This window comes from Tinamus guttatus, unplaced genomic scaffold (genome assembly GCF_059628265.1).
Source record: "Tinamus guttatus ecotype Peru unplaced genomic scaffold, ASM5962826v1 Tinamus_guttatus_pri_ptg000171l, whole genome shotgun sequence".
Classification (NCBI taxonomy): Eukaryota; Metazoa; Chordata; class Aves; order Tinamiformes; family Tinamidae; genus Tinamus; species Tinamus guttatus.
In genome coordinates this window covers 4,884,839-4,907,481 of record NW_028288705.1, presented here as the reverse complement: position 1 = coordinate 4,907,481, position 22,643 = coordinate 4,884,839, and the positions used below count along the sequence as shown (strand labels likewise).

At 37.5% G+C, this 22,643-nt stretch overlaps 1 protein-coding gene across 1 annotated transcript in view; it reads right to left on the bottom strand.

Moving 5' to 3' along the window:
- ZDHHC17 (zDHHC palmitoyltransferase 17) overlaps positions 1-22,643 on the bottom strand; it is a 68,105-nt gene that overhangs the window by 861 nt on the left and 44,601 nt on the right. The window contains exons 9-16 of the mRNA XM_088522988.1: positions 21,925-22,067; positions 17,311-17,411; positions 9,655-9,779; positions 6,742-6,804; positions 6,272-6,365; positions 2,535-2,618; positions 1,970-2,127; positions 35-129 (exon numbers count right to left, since the gene is read on the bottom strand). Coding sequence (XP_088379114.1) covers positions 35-129; positions 1,970-2,127; positions 2,535-2,618; positions 6,272-6,365; positions 6,742-6,804; positions 9,655-9,779; positions 17,311-17,411; positions 21,925-22,067 — 863 coding nt within the window. The remainder of the gene's footprint in view (positions 1-34; positions 130-1,969; positions 2,128-2,534; positions 2,619-6,271; positions 6,366-6,741; positions 6,805-9,654; positions 9,780-17,310; positions 17,412-21,924; positions 22,068-22,643) is intronic.

Below are 22,643 nucleotides of genomic sequence, written 5' to 3'. Positions count from 1 at the left end.
AATGAGAAATATAGGTTTACATTTGAGAACTTACTTGAATGGACTTTCAATAGATGTGGTTGTAACTTTAAAGTGCTTGTATCGTCTTGCGTTCATCCTTTCATTGGTAGTGATGCCTAAACAAGATATCTGAAGACAGGAGAAAAGCAAGTCATTTAGCATACCTAAAACATGCAAACAAACCCCAAAGAGACTGTCTGAAAAAGGACTGATTTCCCTATCCTTTATCTTTTCTTTTGAAGTACAAGTTTTTTTTTTTTGCAGGGGGGGAAGGGGGAGCAGGAGGAAGGGACTTGGGTTTGAGGAAAGGGAGGGTTTTTACAGACTTCCTACTTAAAACACCCCGAGCTATAACAGCAGCAACACAGCTCCACACATGGAGCTTCATCAGCTCTATTTGCAACTTCCAAGAACAAACAGCTGTACCAGACTGCACAGAAGTTTCATTTTGAAAGCGATCAGAAATAAATCACAGTCACTGGATAAATCCCAACCTGATAGTCCATAAGAAATGCCTGTATTTATATATAATCATCTCATAGCTACTGTCAAGAGTTATCTTATACAGCATTCAAATTCCTATATTCTCCTGGAATTGTGCTTATAGTATCAGTCGTAACTTCTTTTGAGTTTATGACTTTGTTGCAATAACATAGCTTTAACTCTTATATCTACAAGATAAAAAGAAGACCAGAAAAAAAGGTTTAGACACAAGTCACCTGGCCCAGAGTACGTGGGCCCATTAAGCCTAGCAGAGTTTCAAGTCTGTGTACAGACGAGCTCTTAACACCAACTTTTGAGGAAAGTAGGCCATGTTTTAAATTATTTTTCTGAGGTGGTAGTTAGGGCTTTGGCAGTAACCCTGGCCAGTTTGGTAAGCAGGAGAACTAAATTAGTTTTCATGCAGGGAAAAAGAGAAGTGTTTAGCAAAAAGAGTCAAATGGTAGATTTATTCTGCTTAACTACATTCATGATACAAAATGCCATGATAGAAATACTTTTTCAAGGGGCATATAGTTCAAAGAGTCATCACAATCGTATTCATGGGAGCCACGGAATGATTCCAATATTCAGTAGGGAACGATTAGAATATTCACAGGAATTACACAAAACTTAATGAATCATTATGTAAATATGTTGGAAAGCTCTCTGGAAAGTTAGGTGTTTATCCTGTCTCAGAAGTCGGGTGGTTTAGGCCGATTTGAAAGCAGTTTGAAATACATGCAGTCACCTTAGCTCATTTGTCTTGGGCAGGAAAGACCTAGAACACTGAATGTTCCTAGCTCACGCAAACAAGATTTTGAAATTGGTGTATGCTGCAAATCATAAGCATTAAATAAAAGGGAGGACAAAATTCAAGTTGTCTACATAGTTGTACCTGCACCTTAGAGGATTGTTATTTCCATGAAAGATTAAATGAGTTGTTAAGTCTCATTCTTCACTAAAGTCTTTCAATATGACTTGCCTTTAGTCTTAAAATATGTAATGAAGGACTTGGTTTTGGTCAGATTAGAGTATAGCCATGTGGTCCTGACAAATCGCATTCAAACAGTTTAAGGAAATATTGCATCCCATTGAAGTTACCATCCTCTTTCTGCTAATGACCTACTGCATTACTCCTACTTCTACCCCTTGATTTTAATCTTGAGGCATCCTACTAAACTTTATTGCCTTCTCCAGACTATTTTGTCTTTTTTTGTGTGTGTGTCATTCTGAAAATGGAAAGCGTGAGAAAGGTATTTTAACTTCTTGTTTAAAAAGAAAACAAAGAAAACAGTGGAAAATGAATGATTGTTTTCTACCCAAAGACAACAGATGCCCACCTCCTCTAGCTACGGCTCAGAGACCAAACACTCAGTCTTGCACAATGAACACTTAAATTAAGATGGTAGAAGCATGTGATGTATAGGAGCAGCATTCTTAGGTCACTCCCAACATCCAACATTACAGACGAAGTGCTCTTCCATACCTGATACATCTGACACATGAGTAAGACAGCCACCCACATGAAGTGAAAAACACTGTTCAGAAACATCCAAAACATCCAAGGAGAACAGGTAGCAATCTGTGTAATATAGGTCCAAGATCCATCCTTTGCGTAAGTTGTCTCACAGTGGAATCCCCAATCTAGAGAAAACACAAAGTGTCAGAAATGACACAGAACACTGCAGACCACATATTTACTATATACCAACATAATGCTAATATTTGAGCGACTTCCATTACTTGAAATAAGGAAATGACAACACGTTAAAACAGTTTTACTCGCTCCCTCTTCCTTTCCTTACCTCTGGGCTTTTTTCTCATCTCATCTTATATATAACATTCACACACATGACTGTGAGGAAGACAAAATCAAGGACAAGAAAAGCAGTCTTTTCTGTCTTAAAATACTGACACAGGCAACAATTTTATAGCTCACTTCCAAAACAAAAAGTATCAGAACTCTGATAAAGTAAAAATCTGAAGGGAAAAAAAGATAAACACACCAGGAGACAAAGTCTTTATAAGCAATAAAGAAAACATTTACTCACAAGAGATGCATCCATAAATCATCCAGCAGATCATAAATAGCAGGAAGAACAGGTACCCCATAAAATAGCGATGGTTCCCTGCTCCTAAAGCCGAGGGAAAAAAAAAAAAAAAAAAGGGATCAAGCTACTACACCTTCAGGAAGGCAGGAAGGAGACAACCCTACACAAGGACATATAGTTCTCTGCTTACAGGTGCTGCTTATTATTCTCCAGCTTATTGGACCTCCATAACCTCTATTAATGTGCAATTTATCTGTTTGACTTGTGATTTTTTATGGCTGAGTACAACAAAGCTTCTTGAATTCCTGTCACATTACAGTCAAAATTCACAGGAATGCATTTCATTAGTGACCTCTGTCGTAAACTAATACAATTACTGACAAGGTAGGAGGCAATGTTGGTGACAGCTGTTGCAGACAGCAGCCAAGAATTACTGCAATGCTTTCTTTTTTATAAATCTCACAAAAAAAATTGCCAGACTGCAGAGTTTGTTTACCTAAAAGAAATTGAAATATGAAAATATACCCACCCTTTTGTGGCAACCTAAATTAAAACATAATTTACGCTTAGACCTTCTTGATGCAGCTAAATACAAGTCAAATCTCTAACAGAACTTGGAAGCAAATGCATTTCACTGAAGAGGCCTCAATATCTGCTTAAAGTAATGAAAAAGAAAATATTCTGTTTATAACTGAATTCAAATATAAGTTAGACAAATAAGAGCTGTTATTAAAAATGAATCTTTTTTAGACATTAGTACAGCTGAAAGATGCCTTTGTGAGTACCTCATAACTCTGAAGTGCTCAGCTCCCCTTCTGTTTATAAAATATGTCCACTATCATAACATCCCAACAGCTCTAGGCTGTAAACTGAACCCGGAGAGGGTAACAGGCTCCAAAGGCTTTGACTGTCAGCAGCTACCAGCACGGCATTTATTTGTTCATTACGTCAAGTGTTTTGCCTGCTAAAACAAGGGCATCCTCTGGGGCCAAAAACAATCAAGTGCTTTTAGCAAGCAAATTGAAAGAATATATAAATAAGAGATGAGGAAAAATAAACATACAGCACAAGGTAGACTAAGCACAAGACATTTCCTTGAAAAATCAAACCAGTTCCTTCAGATGTAAAATTCGGTGTAACATTGCCCTCAGTCAGCTAAAAACATGTTAGAAATTGTTGGGAAGGCCCTCAAAGGGCATCCTAAATTTCTGAACTGCTGATTTATGATTTTTTTTTTTTAAATAAAGTTGAACATTGACCTAGAGATCCAATTGATAAACACTTGATGAAATTCTCCTTCCAGTAGCATCTCCAGTCATACCAACCCAAATATTCTCCTTAACATGAAATTACATTGTATTTTATAAAGACGGGTGGATGAACAACATATATAGCACGGAGTGTTTAAACTATGAGACAGGTACAGCCTTGGGCACAGGTAAAAAACCTTTAGAAAGTAAAAGCAGTGAAACTGCCTTTCTTTTGCATCTTATAAAAGACTGGGCAAAACACAACTTTATCCGCTAGGGAGTCACCCTGAAGTGGCAGGAACACAGTCAGTGAAACCCCCCTACTGAAAACAATATTGTAAGAAATAATGACTGATCTCTCTCATATGCTGGTGTTTATGTTACTTATACATAAATGGTGACATATAATTAATAATTAATTTTAAATTAATGGAATTATATTGCATAATTTGGATGTCTTAGTCATTTCTTCATTTTTTTTCTGCTCATAGCCTCTGGGAGAAGAATTTTTATAGAGTGGGAAAATATAATTGTTCTAAACTGTAAAATAATTACTTATATATGAGGCCTAAATTTTTAGCCACTGCTTTTTCAATAATTTGATATGAATTCAGCATAACCCTTGTGATATGTAAGATTATAAAATTCAGGGGTATCTCCTTTCACACTATTATTTGAAAACTAAACCTCTGTTGCAAGTTTGCCATTTGGTAGAAATCCACAGCTTTTATTTAAACAACCAACCGCAATATACCTGTCATTTTAACTCTCTATTAAAAGACAAGTTTAATTACCATTAAAGATTTGCTTATGGTAATTTTAGTGAAAATGTTGCAATTCTGACGAATATAGTTTGCCCCAAACACCAAACAATTATTCTTAAAATAGTTTTCACTTCTTGTCACTGTTTTCAGGGATCAAAAAATCTCCATGTTAAAAATTTCATCTATTTTCAACTATTTTAGGGTTTCTGTACACAGTATTAGAATATCTCCCAATCCTACCCTTAGTAAAACTCTTCCTGTCCTTCTAACACTTCCAAGAAAGATCACATAAAACATTCCCAATTCTGCCTTTCTAGAAAGTTGTAACTTATGCTTCCCTTTTTTGGCAAACATACCATGAATGCTGTTTTAAGAATGGATTTTGTTTTGTAATACTATGCTCAGAGTCACCATGTACAAACCAGACAGAAAACCCATATAAGGTCATCCAGACCATCACTCCCTACAGTTCAGGACTGTTCCCATAATATGATTTCTAATGCTTTTTTTCCAGCATACTTGTAAGTGTCCTGGTGTTTACTTTTACTTCCAGTTAGTTATCCCAATCTGTACAAGTCCACTTGTAAGAGGACTTGTTTTTTCAGCACCACCTTCTTTTTAAGCATTTCCTCCAACTAGCATAATCCTATTACTCGCATATTTTCTCACTAAGCAACAGGATAGGTTCTTCCTCCCCCATTTCTTTACAATTTTCAAATCAGTGTCTGAAGTGCTGGATCTTCCTCACCAGTTTTATTAAACAAAGATCAAACTGTCACTAAACCTCTCTATTTTTTAAAGGCTTCTTTGGTCTTAATGGTGAAACATCTATCATATAACTCAAAAGGTAGTAGCATCATTAGAAACATGAAACAGAGGGGAGGGAGAAGATTCCATCTTGGTGGGACACCATGCTACAATTTAAAGCCTATGACTGACTATTTCACTCCTGATCAAAAAGTCATTTCAGACTGCTGCAACAATCTATTATTACATAGATCTGGAGGGACAACAACATTTATTTGCAGTCAGAAGCTGATGAACTGATGTACTACTTACTCCCCAAGATTAAAGCTACCTCTTCTTTTATCCAGAAAAAGGCTGAAGGAAGCTCTTCCATTTCCTAACTGAAAAGTGCTCACTGCCCCTTGCACAACAATGTTTTTTAATCAAGTTTCTCAAAACGTATTTAAAAGCATTTCTAGACTTTATTCTTGTTAAGCATCAGCTCATCTCATCATCCTGGGGGAGGATAAATGACTAGATGGGGGTCAAAAGGAGAGAAACAACTCATTCTGCATCTAGTAACTATAATTATTATATTTTTCATTTTTTTCAATTCATTTTTTAAAGATACAAAGGATAAATAGTTGTGGAACAAGTACATGCCCTTTTGGCACAAAAATGCAGTTAAGCTACAAGTTTTTTAGTTGCTAGAGTTTATATTAATAAAACATATAGATAGATTGAACTAGAAAGTGAAAAGTTTTGAGGATGTGTCTCCTCAAAAAGAAGAATCATGCAGAGAACTATATACACAAGAAAAATAAAACTGAAAATTAAATAAGCTTTTCCTACTACCAAAAACACTTTTGCAGAAATCAAATCACTGTTATCATAAAAAAGGATTGACAAAATCCTGTACGACATGTAGAAACAATTTCACAAGCTTTTTCCTTTCTTTCATTATTATGAGAAAATTTTATTTCAGTAAATTACTCACCTACACAGTTCCCCACCCACGGGCAGTGATGATCAAACTTTGCTATACATCGATTGCACACACCACAGTGTTTAGACCTAACTGGCTTCCGTATCTGTAATGGATATTAAAGTTTGTTCAGAACTTTAAAATAAAACTGACAATTTCACTGCAGGAAAAAGAAAAAGTTAAATTAAACATACATTGATTTTTCTGTTGTTAATCTTTCAAGCATAATGATTAAGACTTCACTAAAATTAGCATCAAGCTTTATCGAAATATAACGCAAAACAAAAATATATGTAGAATACAAACTTATTTAAATGATGATTTTCACTTTTTTAAATGTGCTTTTTTTTTCTTTTTCATACAAAGATCTCCTACTTTCTCCAGTAACTGAGCTTTGCATACCAGCTATAGAGCTTTGCATAAAAAGCAAAGCATAAAAAAAAAAAATCAGGGCTGCAATTGATTAAAAAAGAATATATTACCAAACAGGTACTGCAGAATATACTGAGGTCCAGGCTTCCTGTCTCTGCAAGTTCTACTATAGTCTGCAGAGAAATAAGCAAACAAACAAACAAAAAACAGCATTTAACATATAGAGGTGCTAGCAACCAATATAGTATTTGCATCTCAATCACTTATTTCTGAATGAATTCTAGCTTATACTCATTCCTATTCTACCCAGATTTAATTACAGCAAAAGTAAGCGTATGTTAATTCTGATATATCCACACAGTGGCTCTCATCAGTTTGACTACCCTTACGTTAAACTTATCACATATTGTGAAACTGATTTTCTAAACAGGACCATACAAGACCTTTTAGGAAGCTAGCAAGAACAGGCTCTCCAAAAAGCAGAGCAGAGGTGTCCCAGCAAACCCTTCAAATCTAGATTCATCTCTTCCCTTAGATCTGAGGGAAGGTTATAATGCAAGCCAAACCACCTCACCTGTCTTTTAGAGATAATGTAACACTTCTGGCTCAAGTAACACACAGAAGCAAGTATCTGTTACAGCATCTCTATTCCTTCATGACAGCTTTTTATTTTGTGCAATCCTTCAGTGTCCATTTCATAGCTGCAAAGGAATCCACCCACTATTCCATGAAATAAAAGTACCTATTTACAGCAGCTTTTAGACTTCAGCATTTGAACTCTGTGCCACAAGAGGCTTTACGTGACGTTGGAGAATCTCCTGAAAGCACCTTTTGCCAAACGAGCCTACCTTGATCCAGCAAGAATCCATTCAACAAGAGCTGAACAAAAAATAGGCTATTCTACTGTTCACTTTCAAACCAGGAATATCTTGTGTGTCACATACTGTTTTCTTAATGAGATGAAGACCAATAGCACAAGGAACTTGAATGAAATTGCACTTTTTTTTTCTTCCCATAATATAGTTCACTTAATAACTGGTCAGAAAAGTGTACAGAAATATTCTACAATCTGGAATTCTTTCCTCTAAATAGCCAGTAAAAGATGCAATCAATCCTTCAGGAGCAAATCAGGGTCTTGATGCTTTCTTTGCTGATCTCGGGGCAGTAAGAGGCTGCAACCCAAACCAACTGCCAATATAGATGTTCCATTTTGGAACAATCTTCACAGTTTTCTAGTTTCTGCTAGTCTGGCTTTTGATATTCTAATGCATTTTGCAGAATTCCACAAATAGGTCCTCTCATTTCATTGGAAATATCTACACACTAAACAGGAGATGCACAAAAGAATGTTTATGTAGTGAACCCTGGAGTTCTGCAATTATTCACCAGTGAGACTCAAAGCTCAGACAAAGAGAAGTGAGCAGGAGCAGAAACACCTTTAAATATAACTTTCCTTAAAATTTATAATGCATAGAAACTCAGGAGTACTCAAAGTTAGAGACAGTTGTTTCTGCTTTGTAAAACCTACATCTATTTCCTTTGTTTTTTACCTTTAGATTTTATATTTGAGTAACTCAGGTTATTTTGTAATAACTAGACCAAAAAGGGATGAGACATATGAGAAGAATAAATATTTGAAATGTTGCTTATAGCACACTGCCAAACACATTTAACTTGGTCATCTGGAATTAAAAGAATTGTTTTTGGATTACTTAATTGTTCAACAGCTAGAGGCTAACTCAGCCTAACCAAAAAACACTTGGAGACAGATTATGAAATAGTCAGAGGAGAAAGTACGACACAACGCTGGGTCAAGTTAAAGCGCATGCCCCACTGCAGTTTATGCCCTGATAATAGATCATTTGATAAACTAGTAAGTTGCAGTGTAAAAAATACAAAATATTCATAAGCTGATAGGCATGTGACTGAAGAAGTTGAATTCTACAAGTCATATCCAGTTCATCAGGGCTTTTCTGCCCATATTCAATTGCTTATGCAAGTAGATTAAATGAATTGCATATTTGTGCAATTTGCTGAATCAGAATCAGAGCATGCTTGGCTGTGCTGAATTTATGTAATTATTTAGTCTAGTTGAAGGAACAGTACTTAGGTTGCAATCCATTTGGGCAAATTTACACCAATAGAAAATGAACCCACAGGGTAAATCTGCACATCTATTATGAAAAGCTAGCATCAATGAATCAAAGAACCCAAAGTCTTCCAAACAATCACACTATTTTTGAAGGCTATTAATATTGATCCCTATACACAATCATAATGACTAATGGTCTTATGTCAATCCATACAGGACACACAAATCAGCATGAATTAGAAGCTCAAATCTCATTTTGCTCAAAAATGAAACAACAAAACCAAAACCAAAAACATTTCTGCTTTTTTTAATTTTAATGTTTTCAATATTCAGTTCAACTGTTGAGAAAAATGCATTTCCAAATGCTAAAAATAGTGTTATCAAGTCTCAGAAAAAAATATTATAAATATTGTAAGACCATACATATTATCTCTAATATGTAAACCAAGACCAAAAAAAAAAAAATAATTGCAGAGGTTTGGCTTATTTTATCCTAATAGTATTTGGCAGTCAGACAAAAGCATTCAGGCATGAAAATAAACAAACTTGAGATGACAGAAAACATTGAAAGTTTTTAGAGAATCAAAATAAAGATAATTTATTCCATAGTGGGGCATTCTTTTTCACCAAGTCAAAATTCAGTAACTTTGCATTCCCATTTTCATCTTAGTGCTTTTTAAACTTTTTATCTTGTAAATTTAAGTTGCAATTTTATTTTGTTACTCAATGCAACCTTGGACCAGTAAGGCACATCTTTTATAATAAAAAAAAGAAATCTGGAAGACAAATGAAGAAAAAACCTTTCAAGACGTAGCCATTCTGTTACACAATTTATTGAAGCTTCCTGTACTAAACAGAAAACTACTCAGACCAACTGGCAGAAGACAAATCATCCTTGAAAGAAAACAGCTTTAGAATAACTCACTGTTACCTTTTTCTTTTGTTCTTCTGTGGCTTTGATGATCCCTGGATCCGATTTCCAGGATTTTCCAAAATTGTAGAAAAGTGCAACGCTATTAGCGAGGAATGGAAGGTGTATGAAGAAAAAATTGAGATGTGTTTGAAGTCAAGGAATCTAAAGTTTAAAATCAAAGCTGCTTTTTGAAGACCCCACTGTGGAATGAATAAATAACATGGATAATTTTGAAATAAACACAAAGTGAATTTAATTTTTAACAAATGCTCTTGAGTCACTGTAATGTTCTGAATTAACCAAGTAAGTTCTGTTGTAAGCACTTCTTTTGTATTCGGTATTCTCTATTGCTCAAACTTAAAAAATTATTTATTTTTAAAATGCTGTTCTCCAGGAGACACTTTCAAAACACTTACAAACTAAAGCATGAATAATGACAATTCAGTTTTTATCATTATTTCATTGCTTAAATAAATTAAATTCCATGAAACTTATCTTAAAGTGTTTCCTGTTTTCACAATAAACATCTCAAAGTTCTATTTATAAGAAACTCATTTGACTGCTTATGTCTTCATTGGTTTGAAATTCCAACCAGATGACAAAAAGGCTGCTTTTAGCCATATAAGGAATTGTGCTGCAAAGAAGTTACACGGCAATCGTGTCTCAAATGGCACTTATCTCCAAGAAAGGTACTGTCTGAAACCTTGACCCTTAATAATGCAATACTTGCATTTCACATCAATGGAAGTTATTTTTAACACACTAAAATGTCTTCTAGTAGCTACAAAAACATAGGACTCTATTCCCTGGAAATGTTTAAAACTTCCAACACTATATAAAGATGGAAAATAACCATTAGCTTAAAAATAAATTTCCTATGTTGAATGATTTTCCACCCAATATGCACAGTCTCACAAAAGTTAATATTTGTTCACAGAATTAAAGTATTTCCTAGCAATGATACTGGAAACCAAAACACTTCAGACAAATCTCTTTCCTGGAATATTTACTCAGTTTACTGCATCCACAAAAGACCTGACAAACACTAAAAGTAACCACCCGTTGTCAGTCAGGCATAAATGCAGACACACATCATATTTGACATGGCTGCACTGACAGAAGCCTGTATCCAAAACTTAAAAAAAAAATCAAATTTGAAATTAAAATATATGAAATATGGAAGAAAAAAAGTTTCTTGGAAAGAAACTTGAACAAAAGTTTATAAGAAAGGCATTAAGAAGCAGCACTCCGGAAAAAAATGTTCATAAACCAAATCTACATGGTACAGACAAGCAAATATAAAATAAAGAGTTCTACACAATAAGACTAAGCTTCTAAAATTCTTTTCCACTGCTCTTGTGATGTGAAATTAACTTGAAATTTTAATACATTTGAGTAATATATCCTTTGACTTCTGAAATGCTAAGAACAAAGTTACTGTGAAGTGTATCCCAACCAAATTTTGCTTCCCTTTTCTGTTGGGTGAAGGATTGGATGTAGATTTCCAATAAAAAAACATGCCAACTTAAGTTCAAATTTTTATCATGTTCCTTATAAAGCAGACCGCTAGCATTAAATCACTACAGGCTAATTAATATTTCCTGTAGCAAGCCACTTCCAGCAAATTTATCATAAGGAAAAAAAATCAGGTATACTATAACCTAAACACACACAGTTCTATTTGATGTGTTACATATAAAAAAGCTCAGAGTTTAGCTTTTATGTAACCTAATTTCTTCCCATTTTTCTTATAAAACTAACTGGTGCCAAGAATACGTGATTTCAGCTTCCTCGTTTAGCTTTAAGAGCTTACTTTTTCTTTATAACGCTATTATCATCACGAGTGTTTCTGCCACAACAATGAAAACTTTAAAACATCTGTTACAAACAATAAATGTACAAATGAAAAAAAATTATATGAACCATTCCTAATTACTATACGTCATGTCTAGACTGTTAAAAAAGATAGGGGAAAAGACAATTTAGTTTTATCCAGTAGAAGGATTTTATGACCTTAAGATTTTGGCCTTGCTGTTTCACTGACTCAAATTTGGACCACGTCGTACTGGAGCCATGAAGCCGTGGATGGAACCACGCCACGGGAGCAGGAATTCAGCGCGCGGGATGTTTTCTGCACGTGGCCTTCCCCCATTAAAGAGGCACTTCACAGAGTGCAGGGCGAACGCAGGAGGTGGCCGCACGGGCCGAGTTCCGCCTCTCCTTTCCCCGGCGCTGGCGCGGATCAGTGCCGGGCTGGGAATGTACCTGGATGCTGAGGATGGGACGTGCTGGGAGGCCACACAGGAAAGGTGACCTAGGTATGGGTAAGCAGTGGTAAAGTGGCGAAAGACTGCAAGTCAGAAAGTGTTTTTCATCAACGCTTGCAAAAACAAGTCTCACATGAGGTTTAAGAAAGAATGGGGAGCAGGGCTGCGACCTGCACAGACTCTGAATGGGGGCGGAACATTAAAACCACCTCTCCCAGGACATAACTGATGCATCTGGTGTGGAAAAGGATCAACCCTCTAAGTGGTTATAACTCTCCACTAGCAATAGAGAGCTTAAACAACTTGCTTAGATACGAATATCTAGAACTATCTAGGAGGGAAAAAAAAAAAAAGCCAATGGGATCCTGGCCTGCATCAGGAGGAGCGTCGCCAGCAGGTGGAGGGAGGGGATCCTGCCCCTCTGCTCAGCTCTGGTGAGGCCGCACCTGGAGTATCGGGTGCAGTTCTGGGCTCCCCAGTACAAGAGGGACGTGGAGCTTCTAGAGAGGGTCCAGCAAAGAGCCACAAAGATGATTAAGGGACTGGAGCATCTGTTGTATGAGGAAAGACTAAGTGAGCGGGGCCTGTTTAGTCTGGAGAAGACTGAGAGGAGATTTGATCAACATGTACAAATACCTGACAGGAGAATGCAGGGAGGATGGGGCCAAACTCTCCTCTGTGGTGGCCAGTGGCAGCACAAGGAGTAATGGGTGCAAGCTGAAACACAGGAAGTTCCATCTCCATGTGAGGAAGAATTTCTTTCCTGTGAGGGTGACAGGGCCCTGGAACAGGCTGCCCAGAGAGGTTGTGGAGTCTCCTTCTCTGGAGATCTTTCAAACCCGCCTGGATGCCACCCTGTGCCACGTGCTCTAGGTGTCCCTGCTGGAGCAGGGGGTTGGACTAGATGATCTCTAGAGGCCCCTTCCAACCTCAACCATTCTGGGATTCTGTCAAAACTCTCCATACGTAAGAAACCCTTGTAGTATCACATTAGTTATGGAGTAGGGAAGCACTTCTTCAGAGACAAGGCCTCATTTTGTTCTGATGTCCTCACTGCTTACATCCATGTCAAGAAAAAAGCACATTACCACAGACCAGGGGCTGCAAAAAGCATGATGCTGGCACATGTTAACCTTCGGCACTGCCACCGACTGGCCATCTTTTAGGAGGCCTCTCCAGCTTTCGGTGTGTGAGACAAAGCAAGAAGGCCCATGAAACGCATCTTATTTTGAGCCCTAATCATAATTACTCCAAGAAAACAACTGAGCCAAAAAGATTGACATGTTAAAATGAAAAACAAAACCAAGAACTTCTCTCCCCGTCTTGGTGAGTTGATGAACTTATTTTTCATCCTGAACTGTACCACCTACCTGAAATGGCCCAAATCCATGCAAATTCCCACTATATCAACTACACGTCACACAACTGTGCCTGAAACCAAGCCAATCTGCTCATTACATATACATCAAGATGCATCTTACATTAACATAATCTAACAGTACAGTCCCTATCTTTGAAAGATCTGGAGTTAGTAAAAGCTGCTGCAGATTGATAGAGGCCGATGAACCTGCCAACCGACACCAGCTGCAGTCTGGAGTAGCGGGGAGGGTGGAGGTAGGGGCTCGGGTAGCTGGCATAGAGTAGGGTAAGGTCAGGGTGGGATTTGGGTAGCATTAGGCTTGGGTTAGGTTAGGGCAGGTAGGATCCGGGTAGCTAGGCTTAGGGTAGGGCAGGTAGGCTTAGGGCAGGTAAGCGTAGGATAAGTAGGCTTACGGCAGATATCAGATTTTTTTTAACCTTTTTTTCCCCTCCAAATAAAGCTCTACAAAGGCTCTCTACCTCCATCATCTAGCTAGTATAAGGAAAAAAAACCCTAGCTTGCACAAAAAACTTTGTTCACTGCCACCCTCCACAGACTAAATTTTTTCAATTTTTAGTTATTAAAAATATTTAGAGAAGACAACAGAAATTGTGAATAGCTGGTTCTGGACTTTGGGTTTCTTTGGTCATTGGCTCCCCATTGGAATAACTGCTGGTCTCTTCTTATTTTTTCCTGATGCTAACTGTAAAACACTGATCATACGTATGTTTCTGTTTTATCTATGTAACTTTGCCAATTGGCTTGGCACAGTTTTTAAAACACTACACCACTCTAACAGCTTTGTGGAAGCATGAAAATCATAATGAATTCTCTTACACACAGTGCTAAGAGACTGAAAAAATGTGCACCCCCTGTTTGCTTTCCTTTGCCTGAAAGCAGTCACCGCACGTAAGTGCATTTGAAATCTGATAAAAATAACTAATGAAGTATCAATCAGTGGTAAATTGTCTGGCATATGTTATCTCATTAGCTCAGCACTGGAAGTCATATGTTATACTAAGCTTAACAATTTGAAAACTGGATACTCCCAGTTGCACCAAATGCAAGAGGTAAAACCAGAAGAAAAAAAAGAAGCGAATAGTTTGTGTTACCACAAATCCAGACATCTTAGAAAAACAGTGCAGGGAAAGAACTTCAACATACCAGGTGGTATTTGTTCAGCTGTTACAGAAAAAAAGACTGCATGAACAACTGAGATGTGCTCAGTATGTGCCTTCAATTTTTACAGGATAAAAGGAGATATTCTACCTGCAAATGTTAAAGGGAAGAAATGAAATGTGAAATTCTAGCCTCACCTGCTTACATTTTTGTTTGTTTTAAAAATAAAACTAAATTAAGATGCAAGAATTAAGTGTGCAAGACTGCTTCTTTCCTTAATAAAATTGCTCCTACTCAGCAAAGAACTGAATATGAGAAAACATTGAGAGAGTGAAACACAACACCTTTCCTTTGCTGTGGACAGAAACAGACAGAAAGCATACAGAAAGAATAAAAAGATATATGTATTTATGGTCCTATGCTCAGAAAGATCCAGTAGAATGAAAACATTTGCCAGGGTACATTCACTAGATTGATATAAACTGTTTCAGCTTAATTTCAAGATGGGTGAAGTGTAAAAGATACATCATTTAGTATTAAAATTTACACAAGACCTTATTTTTCATGTGACCATCCTGATATTCAACTAAATGTGCTGTAAAACTTAGGTCATGTGTGTTATTTGTGATACACTGTTTCTGCTGTCCTTTTTTGCCTCATTAGGATTAAAGTCAGAAGACCAAAAACCTTATAAGGATCTACAGAGAAACAAATTCTTAATAAATGCTTCAACATTCAAGCAACATACACAAAAAAAGAAGTAAAAAAAGTAAAAAAAAAGACTCTTCCATTACTTATAAACTACATTTAAAGTCTCAGTAAGGCAGTTCCTGAGAGTTGTTTACTATTAGAAACTCTGTATTTATGAGCAAAACATTGGTAGGATCTGTGAAAACTGGCAAGACAAGTTCCATCAGATATCACTTCAACATTACAGAGTACAGTACTCTAGTCTGCTGTAAGTAATAATTTAAAGCTGTAAAAATAAAAGAACTCTTACTCCAACCACAGTAGTATGTCTCATGCTATAAAAATAGAGCAGGCATGTAATTTCTTCTTTTTTTTTCTCTTTTCCAATAAAGCTACAGAGCAATTTTCCAGAAGAAGAAAAATGAATTTGGAATCTTATTACAGAGATTTCCAATTTAAAACGATCAATTAAAGGAAGATGGCTTCAAGGACTAAGTCTCTGTCAGCATTTGTCATATAGAATTGTGTCAGCTCTAATGAGAGCAATTAGCCACAACTGAAAGTTGTAGACTATTATTTCTTTGTACAAAAAAAAAAAAAACTTGCAAAGATTCTGAGGTATCTGCTTTAAGTTACAGAAACAGCATAGTATTTTACTGACTATTCCAAAGTCAGACGTTTGTATCAGGTTATATAATTTCCTAGGCTTATTGCTCCTAGTGAACAATGAAATTTTCTCTCTGACAAGAATGAACTTCAAATTATGTTAAATGAAATTAACAACTAACGGAATAAAAAATAAAAAGAAACTTGCCAAGTTTATACAAGGGTTGATAAAAATCTCTATTTGCCAGCTTGCTTTCTAAGAGTGTGCTTTTTTAAGGCACAGCTTTCTACATTACGATAACAGCTACCATCATGATGGCTGTGGCAGCTATTTTAGTATAGGATTTTAATTGAGAGTTGCACATACAAGGGACACATTCTTAAATTTGTTTCAAGATAATGCAACATTAGCTTGAGAATGCGTTTCATAGGAACCCAGCAATGCATTTGCAGCCCCCAAAACGTGGAAACACATAGAGAACACACGTAGAAAACTACTGCACTATCTCAGTTTCGAATCTCTGCCCTGTATATCTTGTAGGTTACAATTGCCCAAGAAACCTGTATTTTATTATCTGCTGAAAGTCAAGCTTGTTTTCGCATCAAAACAGTAAAGCAGCTTCACTCATAGTTAGTACCTACTCCTCTTGCAGAATCCCTTTGCAAGCACAATCAGCATGGAAGTCAAACGTGGTATGGAAACAGGGTCTACTTTGCGTTCTCTACCCACAAGTGCGAGGCTCGTTTAGCTAAGATTTGAGAACATATTGACAAGACGATAAAAGGGTTGCACTGCTACCGCCCTATTTCATACTACAACTCATTTGAGGCTGAAAAGGAAAGCACTTTTCTAGAAAGCTAAGCCAACATCTATCACAAATATTAATTTTGCTTCAAGTATTCACAACTAGAAGGACTGTATTAAAAATTTAATAAAACACATTAAATCTCTATTCGGTTTCTAAGTTACTGGAATTACAATACCCAAGAAAGTAGTTAAAAAAAATTAACCTCTCTTTAATGGGGGCAACTGACATTATTAAATGAACTCTGAATCAATTTCTACCCTGGGAAATGTTCATATCTAGCAGATAGTCAAAGAAAAAGATGGGCACACTAATCCTCTAGATTAACATGTACATCTTCAAAGACTGAAAACACAACAGTTTGCATAAACAGTTTGCATAAAGTGATATCTACAAAATCTTTGGGAAGAAAACAATTATCAGTCTATTTCCACTAGAATTAATGCATGCTGGGAAATTATCTATTGCTTTCTAGAACAGCACAGTATCTAACAGTTGAAAAAAATCTCAAAATTTGTCAACTCAGAACCTCAACACATCTTATACATGTTTTATGGAATAGTTTACATTTAATAAAGTATAGCAGATTTTTAGACCACTGTAAATGAGTTTTGAGTTTTACTGAAGCAAAAGCGGTAAGTGTGCACATCTCTAAAACAATAAAAATATGAATTATCAACAAAGAAAACTTATTTTTAATGGAGATTAAACTAGTTAAAATTTAAACTAACTAGCTTACATACTTACTTTCATATGTAGGATTAATCTGGGAATTATCTCACATTACTAATATGAAAAAAAGTTACTGAGCACAGGAAAAGGATATCGTTCCAGAACCAGAAGAACCACGTCACGTACATCCAGAATTTTGTTGCCAAGTATATTCCAAGAGGCAATGCACTGTGCATGGAATGATCAAAGAATGACCTGAAAAGGAACAGTGGTATCACGTAAGTTTTAATGTATAGAGACAGAAAGTTACTTCTTCAGTCAAAATTAAAAAGCGGGACATCTGAATTTTTAGCTTCTTATTTTCCTGCATTCTAAAGGATATTCTGGAGGGAAAAAATAATAAATATAGCTGACACAAGTTAGGCAAATGGTTACGAATATTCAAGAAACACTTGCTAAACATAGCAAAAATCACATTCTAAAATGCTAAACTGCTTGAAATAAAACTTTTTGCACCTTCTTCTCAACTATCCTTTTGTTGATGCATTTGTCTTTTTGTCCTGACTGTGCCCCCAGGGTTGCTCTGAACAAACCCGTGAATAGAGCAGTTCCCATTTTCCTCCATTATAGTAACTGACTCCTTGACTTTTGAGAAAATTCTATAAGGAAGATGAGCCAGAAGAGTAAATTAAGAGTTAAGAAACTAGTTAAGAATATATAGCATGCATGCATAGTAGTTATTCAGCAGTAACTTTTCTTTCAGTGGATTCCATGTTTTTTTTTTCTTCTTGCTGTAAAAGTAGCAAGGAAGAAAAAGCAGCTAAGTGGGTTAGCTAAAATTCAACTGTGAAAAGGAATACTCCTAGGATAGCAGAGGTAACTGCACTTTTTCTTGCCTTTATAGAAAACACCTAAAAAAATATTTATACTAAACATTAAGCAAAGAACAAGAGAAAGTGAAAGAATGTTAAAGAATTTTAAACACAAATACACATCAGATAGGTCAAAAGTATAAAACTTGAGGAAACATAAATCTTTAGAAACTTGATGAAATTATGCCCTTGCCTGCAGGAGATTGTGCTGGTTGACGACTTGCCTTGCCAAGAGAAGGCGCTGCAGGAGGAGGGCAGCAGACTGCATTGCATCAGGGATGATCCAAAGGACACCGAGCAGATCATCTCTGAGCCCATGAAGAGACAAGGGCCCAAATCCCCAGAGGGATGTCTGCCAATGAGGCAGGCAGAGTCTGTCCTTATCAGGCTGGGAAACAGAGAGCCCCACACAGATGAAGGGTCAGGGATTTTGTCCAAAAACATCCAAGTCATGGATCTACGGGCCTGATGGCTCATATGGGGCTTTCTCCCTTGATCTTGCCCATGAGGCATAAGGCCTTGAGGAGGTATGGATGGATCCTCTGAGTTACCAGCCATTTGCACAACTGGTGTTGACTGGTGTTAGTTTTTATGATCCCAGGACCTTCTCTGAAGATTGAAGACTTCTGGGAAGAGATGGGAAACCACCTGAGCAACTGGGGCAAAAGAATCTTTGCCAACAAGCTGACCAGCCTGTTAAGGCAAGTTTCAAAGCAGGAATGACAGGAGAGGGAAACAACAACCCACAATCAAGGAGGAAGATGTGGACAGGACTGGCAAGCAAAGGGTGCAGGGCAGACAAGAATGCCCTAGTGATCTGTAACCAGGCTGAAGTAGGCCCTCCTCAGCCACATGCATGCAAGCAGAAAAGCACCAAGAGGACACTGCTATAGGGGTAAGCTCTCCTACTCTTTCCTTGGAAATCATCATGACTTAGTGCCTCTCCCAAGTGCCCATGATGAACACGGTACAGGGAACAAACAGGAGAAACTAGAGGTTGGCACACAGCTGCAGGGCCAGGCTCTCCTCAGGATCCTGAACACATGCTGAAATACCTTACACAAGTGGAGTGCTGCCATGGATGAATAAAAACTATTTGGAAAGAGCAGTCTGGGACAGCGAGGATGGGCAATTGCCCTGTATGTGAGAGCACAACTCCATGCACAGAGCTCTGCCTCGGCACAGCTAACCCTCTGAGGCTTCAGGAGAGCAGACGACAGTCTGCTCAGAGATCTGCTTGGGAGAATCCTATGGGAGATCATCCTGGAGGGAAGAGGCATATGGTCCCAGAGGAAAAAGGGATTTAGAACTGCTTGATTTTCAAGTTGCACTTCCTCCACATGCAAGGAGGATCCATTCCAATGTGCAGGAAGTCAAGGACAGCTGGCAAAGGGCCTGCATGGATGAGGAAGTTACTTCTGACAGAACTCAAATGTAAAAAGGAAGTGTACAGGAGGTAGAGGCAGGATCAGGTGATCCAGGAGGAATACGGACATTGTCCATGCCTGCAGGGATGAGGCTGGGAAAGCCAAACCCAGCTGGAGATAAATCTGGCAAGCAGTGTGAAGGGCCACAAGCAGGGCTGATGAGCAGGAAAGGACAAGCAGGCCCTGGGCTGCACTAAGAGCACTGGCAGCAGGCCAAGCAATGTGGCTATTTCCCTCTACTCAGCACTGGTGAAACCACGTCCAAAGCCCTGGGTCCTGTCCCGGGCTCCCTAGCACAAGGCAGACATAGACTTACAGGTCTAGCAAAGATCACGAAAATGCTTAAGGCTTAGGAGCATCTGACATATGAGGAGCAGCTGAGAGAGCTGGGATAGTTCAACTTGAAGGGCTGAAGGAGGGTCAGGGTGGATTTTATCGCTCTGTACATGTAGTTGATGGGAGCAAATGAAAAAGAGAGGGCCAGATACCAGAGAAGCCCAAAGAGAGGCAGTGTTATTCACTGAAATGGCAAGATCTAATGGGCACAAACTCAAGTACAGGATATACCATTTAAATAGAGGAAAAATGTTTTACAGTGCAAAGATGGTCAAGCACAGGTTGCCCACAGGCTCTCCATCATAGAGGAGGCTCTTCATCATCCTCTCATCCTTGAGAGATTCAAAAAACAACCAGACACAGCCATAGGCAATCTGCTGTAGTTGATCCTGCTTTGAGCAGGGGTTGGAATAGGCAATCTCCAAAGTATTTTCCAACTTTAACAATTGTAAGAAAAAAAAATAGCCCTTTATGCTTTCTACAACTTGCTGATCTGAGAATGAAAACTGGTATTAGAGTACCATTCATTTTCCTTATAGGATATGGCCTGGACAGTAACAACTAGTTAACCTCACTAAGCTGATGATTTTATAGATAGGAGAATTTCTGATTCATAAGAGTATATTAGAGGAGAGTGTCTAACAGTAATTCAGACAGTAAGTGCTTTGAGGAAAAAGATTCCAGTTCCTACACATTGTGAGAAGCTGTCGAGGCAGCTAAGAACACCTTTGCGAGGGGGCACATAATCAAGTCTGTTGTCATGGAAAACTGCTGTGCTTGGCGTATTTATCAATGAAAGGCAATTGCACCAACCAGAAAGACACTCTTTCAGGAAACCAGAATTTAGGAAATCAGTGGAGATTTGTCCCACATATGTGAAAACACAAGTAATACAGACATAATAGTAATATCAAGAGCTTGATGTTGCCTTGTTCCTTTATCACAAGACTGTACTGTTTCAAGGAACTCAGAAGATTCCTAAAGATGTTTCCAGTGGGGATCTTGTTGAGTCAGAGATTATCAGGTTTACAGAGACATTCTCCCTCTGGTTGAAGGTTATTTAGAAAGCAATGGTAACACCCAACACATTCTCAAGAGAGGGCCATCAGGAGTCCCTTAGGCTTGCTCTTACCTTAGCTCTGCCCTCTCTGCAGAGCTCCCCCTGCAAGGGACCTGCAAAGTAGCTTTTGGACAAGGGCTGTGTGCAAGCAAGGTGCATCTGGGAATCATTCCCATACATGGCAAAATTTGAGAATTAACAGGTATATTTTCCTTTTCTCTATAATCAGAAAGGAATGAGGAGCAAAGGGTCCTAATGGACGTGGCATCCACTGCCAGAAAAGCACAAAGATCTTAAGTGTGACGATATACTAGTTTTTCTAGATAAGCAATATCAGGCACTGAGGAGCTAAGTACAGACTAAGTAGGCCACAGATCTTGGGAATGTATTAGAAGATGTCCCTGAGTGTGCATGCATGTGTATCTACAGATTATATTTCAAAGTAAGCATAAATGCATGTGCACACACCCATAGACAAAAATAAAATTCTTTATGATGAAGTAACAAATCAAAAATATATCATTAGAAGGAAGCCTTCTCCTTTAGTGACCCCTTTCAGCAATAAATGAAGCTGCAAATCCTGTAGCTTACTGTATTTTACCTTGTAAATCTTAGATATTTTGGGGCATTTTAGTTTTAAAGAAAGTTGGATTTAATAGCACACTCTTATTTTTTTTCCCCAGCCCTTTGAAATAATTTTCTCCTTGACTGTTCCCTTCAAAATTCACACAAGTGACTTTGCAGACAGACATTCAGCACCCTCCTCTGGAGACTGACTGAATTTCTACTCTGCTGTTCCCTTCTGTTAAGTGATGGTATTCATTCACAGTAATTCAATGGCTATTTGTAAGACCACAGAGCATTAAAAGAGCTAAGTTGATAAAGAGCTTTCCCTGAAGAAGTGAGAAAAAAAAAGAAAAAAAAAAAAAAGGATTCCAACAAAACACAGAGGCTGCATATGCAAAAATGCACATAAACATTTTTTTAAAAAGATTTATTAAATAAACAAGAGATGTCAAGTAAATACATTTTCCATACACAATAAAAAGACAGGGTTGCAGTAAAACACTTACTTTGAAAGAAACTGCACCATAGCCCAAACTCCACCATACATCAGCCCTTTAATGAGCCAAGAATCAATGTCTAGGTCTGCTATAAACCCAACCAGCCAAATAACCAGGAAAGGGGTTCCCAGCATCACCTTCTGACGAAATTCCTGTATAGAAACAAATACCAATAAGTACTCTTATTTTTAGAAACAGACTATATAATACCGTTCAGTAATAAAAAGGACTAGTGATTAAGTATTGCTTTTTTTTTAAGCAAACTTCATACAAGATAAGGATTGAGGAGTTTCTTTGGCAGGGTAGGAGGGTCATTTCCTATGTTTTCCCTCCATACCCCCAAATCATCCTAAAACTGTAAAACAAATTAGGTGTCTGGTCCCTCTCTTCAACCCCAAAACCACAAAGAACTGTCTGGGGGACTTTGCTGCTGATGCAGAACAAAAGCAACATTAGTTCTGTAAAAACCCAAAGTGAATGAGCTACTGCATAGTTCACAGCAGATTTTGGGTAGTGAATATTAGATTGAAGTTACATAAATAATAGATAAATTCGTATTGAAAATTCAAGAGAGACAGGACCGTTTTAAGCTCTCACAACGTAGGTACGATTCTCAATTAGGGCACTGAACTCCTGGATATTTGAATTACCATCACAAAACACATGTATGCGTAATGCAGTGCAACAAGTCACAAGGATCAACTCTATTAAATGACCATAGGGTTAAA